The sequence below is a fragment of the Stegastes partitus genome, unplaced genomic scaffold (assembly GCF_000690725.1).
Source record: "Stegastes partitus isolate 25-593 unplaced genomic scaffold, Stegastes_partitus-1.0.2 Scaffold25, whole genome shotgun sequence".
Classification (NCBI taxonomy): Eukaryota; Metazoa; Chordata; class Actinopteri; family Pomacentridae; genus Stegastes; species Stegastes partitus.
This window is the reverse complement of record NW_007577756.1, coordinates 915,011-925,367: the sequence shown is the minus strand read 5'-3', so window position 1 is coordinate 925,367 and position 10,357 is coordinate 915,011. Positions and strand designations below refer to the sequence as shown.

General features: G+C 39.4%; 1 protein-coding gene across 1 annotated transcript in view; it reads left to right on the top strand.

The window, feature by feature from the left end:
- brdt (bromodomain, testis-specific) overlaps positions 1-8,018 on the top strand; it is a 15,017-nt gene extending 6,999 nt beyond the window's left edge. The window contains exons 12-19 of the mRNA XM_008297195.1: positions 531-583; positions 659-842; positions 1,302-1,372; positions 4,876-4,936; positions 5,023-5,117; positions 5,434-5,654; positions 6,830-7,049; positions 7,149-8,018. Of these exons, the coding sequence (XP_008295417.1) occupies positions 531-583; positions 659-842; positions 1,302-1,372; positions 4,876-4,936; positions 5,023-5,117; positions 5,434-5,654; positions 6,830-7,049; positions 7,149-7,214 (971 nt within the window). The 3' untranslated portion in view covers positions 7,215-8,018. The remainder of the gene's footprint in view (positions 1-530; positions 584-658; positions 843-1,301; positions 1,373-4,875; positions 4,937-5,022; positions 5,118-5,433; positions 5,655-6,829; positions 7,050-7,148) is intronic.
- The last annotated feature ends 2,339 nt before the right edge of the window (positions 8,019-10,357 follow it).

Sequence of the window (10,357 nt, the reverse complement as noted above, 5' to 3'; positions counted from 1 at the left end):
GTAGCCCTGTGATAGACTGGTGACCTGTCCAGGTGTCCCCTGCCTTCGCCCTGAGTCAGCTGGGATAGACTCCAGTCCCCTACAACCCTAGTGAGGATTAAGCGGTGTATAGATAATGGATGGATGGATGAATGGATAGACAAACTCTTCACACATCTACTTCAGAATGCAAGATGCCCACACTGCATTCCTACAAATATGAACATCTGCAGGGAAACATTGGCCCATCAGAACTTTAGACATTCACTTTATAACAATTTGTCCGTTTAATGTACAAAATCTTGAGGTACATTCATGTTTTTGGATTATTCTATAAACAACTCATCTTTACAAATTGCATAGTGGTTGTTTTGAAGGGATGCTGTAACACACAGGATTTGTTTGTCATATCACATATCACACCCGAGACCACTGAACAGAAACACTGTGAAATGTTTTATATTTGAAAACAGCTGTTTGGAGGATAAAGGTCTGATGCCTGAGTCTATTGGCTGTGAAGTATTATTATGCATGTTTTTCAGCGCCAAAAGCAAAGAAGCAGAAATCTAAATCCAAAGACCCTTGCCAAAAGGTTGTTAAAAAGGTAAGTACATTGACTATTTGCTTACTGTAAACTCGTTGGTTACAATGAAAAGCAAGAATGTCATTTCTCTTCAAGGCAAAGGTGGCACACGCTGCTGTTAAAAAGCAGCCGTCGGTGATAAAAGATTTGACAAACCACTCCGTCAAGATCAGTCAGCCTGCTCCTCCTCCGGTGCAGCCCTCGTTAGCAGAGAGTAAAGGCCAAGCAACACAACAGAATGCAGACCAGACCTGTGATGAGCCGACTTTATCCCCTCCAGGTGATACTCAGTCCACCCTTTTTGTCTCTTATCTGAAGATTTGTTTAGAAGGTGCACATTATTTTACTTAAAGCAATTTACAGGATCAGGAAAATGGAAGAGATTAAACCTTAGCATGGCTCATCCTGTGCTTAAACTTGAATTTTTCAGTTTTTTTCTCTATGATGCTGAACTAAAACCTTTGAGACAGTAAAATTGGAACTTTATTCTCATGCCAGCCCAGTTTTGGTCAGTCTTTGTCAGCCTCTTTATCAAAACTCTCTCAACAAGATTCCTTATTCCTTTGTGCTGCCAGTAGATCCTCATCACTGATTAACATCCACTGACTCTCATGCTGCTTCTAGTTGCCTTTAGTTGGCTACACTGTACTGCATGTTGATATAAACGTACAGAAGCTTCTTGCCTCTCATACGGTGATGATGTATCGAAGATCAATTCCTGTCATTTCCTGTTTGACAGATTTGTCTGCCCTTTTATCTCCCATGGCGTCTCCTGGAGTCTCACTGGACTGGGCTGCTGCCAGATTTGAGGTACTTTCGATGAAACGGCAAAATTACGCACAGCTTGTTTCGAAGACAGCATTTCTTGTACAGACTTGATGAATCTCGTTATGATATACTGGCCTCAAACTGGGCCCTTTAACCTTCTGAACTACAGGACGTTTTGGGGCACTTTTTGCTCCTGTCACATTTTTCCTCACTGTGGGCTCGTTTTTCACTGTAAGGCTGAAACCTCTGTGGAAACAGCACAGCCATGGCTGGAAAGAGGAAGAAATCTGAAATGTCTTTTTTGCAGTATTACACTTGATATGCCATAAATCATAAAAAACACTAAAACTTAAGTTGAGTTTCTTTCATTATTTATTTTCCACAAATTGGGGAGAAAAATAGTTACATTTTTAAATTTAATTTAACCTTTATTTAACCTGGTGAAGAAGAAGAAGAAGAACTTTATTTATATAACATCTTCCACAGAATAAAATCACAAAGTGCTTCACACAAGACAACATAGTATAAACAGTATAGGGTACAGAATGTAGATAAAAAGCAAGCCAACACAAATCCTATCAGCTAAAAGCTTGTCTAAACAAATGTGTCTTCAGCTGCTTTTTAAACAAATCAACAGAGTCTGTTTTACGGAGGGACTGAGGAACAATTTAGGAGCAACAGCCTGAAAGGACAAGTCACCTCTGGTTTTAAAGCGGGTCTTTGGGACCATGAGGAGGTTCTGGCCCGAGGAGTAGGGGCACAGCAGATCACAGATGTATTTAGGGGCTTGGCCATGCAAGGCTCTAAAAGTCATAACTAGAATTTTAAAATCTATTCAAAATTTAATGGGGAGCCAGTGCAGGGAGTACAAACCATGCATAATGTGAGTCCGTCTGTTGGATCTTGTTAAAAGCCTTGCTGCAGCATTTTGAACCAGTTGGAGGCGATTTAGAACAGATTTGTTAAAACAAGTAAAAAGAGAATTGCAATAATCTAAACAAGATGACATAAAAGCATGACTCACCAGTTCAAGATCAGTTAAGACCCATTGAGATCGAGGGTCTCTTTTACAAGGGTGACCTGGCCAAGAAGGTAGTAGCACACGTCAAAATATATATAACAAGATAATTAAAAACCGTTACAGAGAGACAGATGAAATGTTCAGATATATGAAATTACATGAGTTGATTATGAGTTCTAAACTGCGCAATACAAATAAAATTTAATTTAATTAAAATTTTACAAATTGAAAACATCCTGGAAAAAAGTGCAAATTTTGGAATTTTAAAGTGCAGGAGTTAAAGTACACAACAAATCAAAAACATGAGCACTGACTTGTTTTCTCTTTTCTCGTAGAATTTTGCTAAGTGCTTCAGGTGCAGGTAGGTCTGGCAGGTTTAGGTCTGGGTTGCAAGGTGGCTCGGTGGTTAGCACCGTTGCCTCGCAGCAAGAAGGTCACCAGTTCGCGAGGACACCCGGGATCTTTCTGTGTGGAGTTTGCATGTTCTCCCCCGTGCAGCGTGGGTTCTCTCCGGGTTCTCCGGCTTCCTCCCACACAGTCCAAAAACATATTGAGGTTAATTGGTGATTCTAGATTGTCCGTAGGTGTGAGTGTGCTTGGTTGTCTGTCTCTAAGTGTAGCCCTGTGATAGACTGGTGACCTGTCCAGGTGTCCCCTGCCTTCCCCCTGAGTCAGCTGGGATAGACTCCAGCCCCCCGTGACCCTAGTGAGGATTAAGTGGAGTATAGATAATGGATGGATGGAGGTTTAGGTCTTTCTGCAGCTTATTCCATGCAGTAGGGGCAGTTAAGTGCAGACATGTGGAACGGTCAAAAGAAAAACATCTCTTGCCTTCAAGGAATAATTTCTTTGACAGAGCAAAAAAGAATTTTAGAAATAAAATTCAGCCAATGAGTATTTCTCCTTTCATTCACAGGTGGCCAGCTAGACCTTTCATACAAAGTACAGTGATGAGTAAGGCGTTTACATCCTGTAACGAACCTCAGAGCACAATGATGCACAGTGTCCAACGACTGCAGATGTTTGCAGTAGTTTTCCAAGTGCCCACTTGTGCTGCTAATACTGTGGGAAAATTGTGTGTATTCATGCTGCTACATTTTAAATTTGTTCTACATGTTTGTTTGTTGTGTGTAAGTGCAGCCAGTTCAACTAAAAACTCCTAGAAATTTTCTCATGTTCCTGTTGCTCACTGCTGAGTCACCGACGGCTTCACGGTTGCACCTCGGAGCGCTGAATTTTTCACTTTGTTACAGAATCACACAAACTGATTGTTTTTGGCAAATTTTCGTGGGTTTTGGTGTTCAGAAAGTTAATGTTCCTTTTGGATTGTGAATGAGTAGCCAAGGTTGCTTAGTGAGTAGTCAAGGTCTCTCATTTACTGCCAGCAGTCCATCAGGAGGTAAATCAGTTGCTGGCATCAACACAGACATGGACTCTGCTGGCATCTGTTGTGGGATTTTTAGAATTGAACAAAAGACAAGAATTACATTTTTTTTTTAAAACCTAAAGATACAATTAGAGAAGTTAGGTAAATGTAAGACTAAAATGTGATGTGTAAACATTAAGCATAAAGAAATAATGTGAGTAAATAATATCATGTGCAAACAAGACAAAAGTTATGAATAGACTGGACAAACCTGTGGACAAAACCCAACCTAATGAAAATCTACAGAAGCCTGAGACCTGCTGGCAGGCCTGACACGCATGCACTCTCCCCCGCGCTGCCAGTTCAGATAAGGACACCATGGCCTGGAAATTACCCAGTAAAGATGGCATCCAGAAAGTCGTAAGAAGCCCACCACTGGGGGGGGGCAAGCAGGAACCCAGCGTAGCAACAGAGTCTTGGATTACGCTGTGCTAAGCAGGAAATAATACTGACTACGGACTCTCTGATGGGTATCACAGAAATCAGGTTGGGGTTTTTCCACGGTAGGAGGGAGTTGGACGAAGTTCGCAAGTATATAAGGACATGTAATGCATTGTTAGCCAGCCAGGTCTCGAGATTTTGCTCATGTTTGTTCGTGCAGCCTCTGTTTTGGATAAACATTCACATCAGACTCTGACGACTGTTGGGAGATTTTCTCCTCCTTGTAGAACTTTTTTGGGACCTGAAGTACCTAGCCAAGGATCGTTATTTCAGTTATACGTTTTGACGACACTGCCTCATCAGCGCTTACCCGAACCAGGCATCCGTAAACTATCAGAGGGCCTACAATCACTGAAAGACCAACAAAAATCTCCACATTTCCGAGTTACTTTATGTTATTCTGAGTTCTGAAAACCAGCAACAACCCTGCTGTTTACTCATGTTTTCAAATTTCAATCGAGGTCTATCAGAAAAGCAAAGAAAAAGATCCAAAAGCAACTTAAACTATAGTAGCAGTTCATTATAGCAGGTCCATGTTACGCTCACAATTGTATGCCATTTTTATTATTTATGTGCATTTTACAGTGTCATTGTCATGTAGTTGTTCTGTTTGTTTGGACTATTTTAAATGAGTCTCACCTTTCAACCTTCCAACAGGGCCCAGTGCTGTCCCCTCTCAGAGACAGTCCGCTGCAGTCCAAAGATGAGGCGAAGCCCAGTAAGTAGCCTAAAAAACATGTGCTTTGACATTTTTTATTGGCAAATACTTGAATTGAGGACTTGTTTTTAAACTAATTGTTCCAGATTTCAGAGACCCTGAGGACTTAACTGAAAGTCAAGAGGCTAATGTACCTTCCACCTGTCCTGCTGAAGAAGAAAAAACACAGATTCCCAAAAAGGTTAGTGTTGTTCAGCTTCCTTTCCAGAAAACTGTTGTGATTTTAAAACTGCTAATTGCTTTTATTTTATGTTTTTAATATATATTTTTTGAGTTTGTGGTTATTTTTGCTTTTGCTATTTCATAAAATGGTGCATATATTAGTTTATTAATGCAAACAAAATTCAATTTCTTTCAATTACAAGAAGGCATCCAAGTATGATAAATCTCTTTTAGTGTTTTTCTGCCCTTTAGTGGCCAAAAACTAATTAAGGCAGCTTTAAAGTTCTTTCTAATTGGTGCCAACAAACACCCACCACTTTTGAAATGAATTGCAGATGAACACGGTGGTTTTTCTTGCTCAGGACATCGTGCTGAAAAACGCTGAGTCTTGGGCGAGACTGGTGAGACAGTCAGTCACCCCGACTGCAATCAAGTCCTCCAAAGAGAGCTTCCAGCAGTTCCGTAAGGCCGCCATAGAGAAGGAAGAGCGCGAAAAGGCTCTGAAGAAGAAACCGACGGATGAAAACAAGGAGCGGGAGACTCCTGAAAAGAGCAGGTGTTTGCACAGAAACAGTGAATGCATGAAATGTGTGGCTGAAATTAAATGAATACACTTACATACTATAATTAAATCATTTTCCATTTGCCCTTAGACTAAGTTTAAAAGATGGCAAAGGGCTGCATGATATATCATTTCAGCGTCGACATTTGAATATGCGCATAGTCAGTAGTATGGAAATATTTTGGCTACCAAAAGGATGTTGTTGATCAAAAACAGGTACTCTGTCATCAGCGTTTTGCACTTATTGCTGCATTGACCACTTAAATCAGCACTGCAAAGCTCTGTATAATGAGTGCAAAGAAAGTCCTTCGTCCCATCAAATGCAAAAATGCCTTTGCCAGCGTTCTATGTAATGAGAAAGGTTCAAAACTTTGTGCACTCAAAAAACTTCTTAACTGTAAAGTCTTTTTTTTTTGACAAATATTTTTTAAGTTTCTTTGCACATTAGAATCACCCTAGTCATTCTAGAAGGATTCATTTTTTTCAAATACAAGGTGTGTCAGAAAAGTTCCAGGACTGGTGTCACAACAGATATATTTCAAACCCAAGCTATGAGTTTTCCCCTTCAGACGATCAACCAGCACGTCTACAAAGAGATCCTGCGGCGTTTGCTACATTCAGAAGAGGTGAGAGTTGTGGCAGGACAAGTGGTGGCTGCTTCACCATGACAACGCGCCTGCTCACAATGTCCTGAGCATCCCACAGTTCCTGGCTGAGAAGAACATCTCCGTGCTGGAGCAACCTCCCTACTCACCCCACCTGGCCACGTGGGATTGTTTCCTCTTCCCCAAGCTCAAGGGGGTCATCAAGGGGACCCGTTTTGAAGATGTGGATGACATGAAGATGGCTGTGATGATGGAGCTGAGGAGGGTCCTGGAAGAATCCTTCCAGGAGTGAATGGTAGCATGAAGAGAAGCCTGGAGAAGTGTGTTAGACTCCAGGGGGATTACTTGGAAGGGGAAAACTTGTAGTTTGGATTTGAAATATATCTTTTGTGACACCAGTCGTGAAACTTTTCTGACACACCTCGTAGTTATTCAAATCCTCTTGTAAAAATTCTTGTATTTTTCAGAAAAACAAAGTATTTCATTTCCAGTTATTTCCAGTATTTTGAAGAACTAGATTGTTTAAGGATCAACCTCCAAGTAACAAGTACGTTCTCCTTCTAGCCTACCAGGCCCATGTAAAGCAGAACAAAACCCACAGCCTGTCAAAGAAGATCCTGATTTGCCAGAAAGCGTTTGCGCAGAAGCGATCGTGGATGCTCTCAGACACATCAAGCAGGAAAAGTCTCCCAACGAAACACAACCTCCACCCACACAGCTCCCTGTGGACAGGGAGCGAGAGATTGCCCGCAAGAAGGAGCAAGAGCGTCGCAGGCGAGAGGCTGTGAGTAGCTTTGTCTGCGTTGTAGTTAAAACATTTGCGTCGTTTGTTGTGGTATTAGTGTAAATGGCATTTCAACAACTGTTCTTTCTCTTTTTATAGATGTGTGGTATTGACATGACTTTGCAGCGCGACATCATGACTACGTTTGAGCTCAACATGGACTAAAAGTCAACTGAGACGAATCGGGACAGTGACACCTGCTTGAGATCTCTGTTAACAACCTGAACCGTTCTGTCCTGAGCACAAAACAGTCTTCTATATGCTCTAAAACAAGCAAACAAACAAAAAACTGGATGTTGAATTGTGAGGGGGGAAAATAAACGGTACATAAAATACAAATTAGCATTTGATAAATGTCTGCACTAACGCACTCTTGAATTTGGAATGATTGGGGTGAGGCACTGTCATAAAAACAAACCTGGATGTAATATTTCTTGTACTTCTGCACTTTTCAAATTTGGATGCGTCGTTCTACAGTCGACAGTTGAGAAGCTACTTCATGCATCTATTCACTGCAGTTCCAATGTCACTGTGTTGTTCTGAAATGTGCAGTGTTCGGTTCTCGTCTTTAAGGTGTCCCATTCAGTGAATCGTCACCACGTTTCAGTTAATCCAGAAATACACTAAATATAGACACAGCATTGGTTCGTATGTCTCTGTTACATACGTGTATCCATTTTTCTTTAAAAATCATTTGTTGATGAAAAAAAAACAACTTTTGAACAAAGGTGAGTAGGTCATCTCCAGAGTTTGATTGACCTCAGTTCCCTTATTTGCTCGACTACTTGAAAAATTCATTGTGTTAACTGCACACGCACTGCACTTTGTTGTTGCTCCAGAGTTGTTTTTGGGGGGCATTATCGGCATATTCTGGATGTTACAGTTCATATATGTTAAAAATAAATACAAATTTCTTTCTTTCTTTTTTTTTTTTTTTTACTCAAGATAATAAAGCTATTTTCACTTAAAGTCTGTATCGTTTTATTGACAACACAACAAGTTTTAATTGCAGTGCAGCTCATCAGATGCAGCCCCCGTACGAAAACTGTGGATTTGGTTACCAGCATACAAACACTGTTGGTAAGTTTGTTCTTGTATGTTATCTGATTGAGCTGCTTATTACTGCATAGTAAAAACAAAACAACATCCAGCTCCTGCATGAAGGCCTCAGCATACAGTGAAGCCTATTTAATAAGCTCATATAGTTTATTACCTGACCTGCAAACCCATCACTTCACCCTCTCTCTCTCTCTCTCTCTCTACTGACTCCTAGTGGCAGCTCAGGCTCAAGCCCTATTGTTTGACTTTTCTTGCATGCTTCCTTTTAATAGCTTTAATAACAGATGTTTGAGGGGAAAAAAAATAGAAATGCTTTTCATGTGGTTTCTTAACTGGAGCAAAAGCTATTTTGAAAATCCACTGACTGCGTGTCTTGTGTTGCAGAGGTTTTAAGAAGCAACAGATCACAATGACTCTGCAAAGGTAATGAGGGCAGTTACTGTATCTGTATTTACACAGTTTGGATGTATTTTTTATTTTACCTTTTGTTAATGCTCATTGTCACTTTATTACATGGGAGAAACAGATTAGAAGAGAAGATAAGATTAAAAAAAGGGTAATATTTCAGCAGTGGGAGCAAGAAAAATACACCGTCAAATAACATAAAGAACCATCTTTTTTAGAATATTTCACAATAAAATACATTTTCTAGCCTTGATTTTACATGAAACCATAGAGGCTTTCTTTTATGTCTAATAAAGTAAATTCAAATGTGTAAAAACAATTAAATTACCTGTAATATATGTAACTAGATAGATGATAAACACATGTTTATAGATAGCATACATTGAGGAAAACATATTTCAATGCATTTTTGTTGTGAAAACCTTTGGAATTATACAACATATCTCGCATTTAGCAAACAAAAGTCACAGATCCAATACTTCCTTCTCTGGTGACTGACACTAATTGTAAACAATTTCAGAAATATACTTCCATTAATCTTAAATTTAACAATTTCATCTAATAAAGGAAATATTTCTTATATTCGAATGGAAATTGTATGGTTTTTCACAGGTTATTTAACGTTAGACATATCAATTCACAGCATATTTGTAACTTTAGTTATACTTTTGTGTACGTTAAAGAAATATATGTACAGTAAAAAGAAAAAATTCCCAAAACTGTATGTTTAAAAAGAAATTTCATTGCATTTTATATATTATACCCACTTTGTATTTTTGCAGAATCACTTTAAAAGAAAAGTTTTTGTGATGTTTTTCTGGTTTTAAGTCTTTGTTTTTTTGCCTTTCCACTTTAGTCCATAAGTGACCAGGTGAGATGCAGGAGGTGAAATTCATATGATCTGACATTTCTATTTTACTTTTTTTTTTATTTTTTTTAAAAATATTTTTTGGAATGTTATGTTTTAGGTAGCTAAACTGAACACTGCTATGTTTTATTTTGAAGAGTACTAATCTGTTAAAATAGTAAACAGCAACTCACCAAACACTATAGACTTAAGGCAAGTGAAATTTAAAGTAATCCAACACAAAAGAACAGCTCTGCCATAAACTCTGCTTTTAGGAGGCTTCTACATTTTCAGTTTTAGTCCATCAGGCAATGATTCTGCTTCCTGTTAGGTGATAGCGGTTGGTGGCGGCGGCGCTGAACTGCTTTATATTTGAAAGTGTTCCTGATATTTGGTCCACTTGGTTAAAAAAAACTTCTCACAGATTTTCTCACTCGTGCCTAATTTTGATTTATGGGCTGGAAATGACACCAGTAAATGAGAGCAAGACATTGTGTTGTCATTGTGTGATGGTAATGATGTATTTTAATTAGTTCTATATTGTCTTTTTTTTTTTTTTTTTTCCCTTCAAACACCCTGTCTAGAAATATTCATACCATTTCTCAGTAGTTAATGACGGAGCTTTTATTTGCCTCCAACAGTTCTTATAACTGCTAACAAGCTTCCTGTTTGTCTCCACTGGGATGTTGTTCCTCTCTGTGATGATCTCTGAGGTTGCAAGACTTCATTGCTATCATAGAACCCAGATCTGGACTCCAAACTGTAGATATTAGTTGCTGTTAACCATTTCCTGCCCACTTTGGCTGAATGTTTCAGATCACTGTCTTGCTGGAAGGTCCAGTGCTGCCCAAGGCCATGTTTTCTTTCTGCAGAGTGCCTGATGTTTTCCTCCAGAATCTTTTCCTCATGTTTATTTGAACAAGGTTTTCCAGCCCATTGGCTGAAAAACACCCCAAAGCTTCACATTCTCGACACTGTGCTTGACCGCGGGGATGGT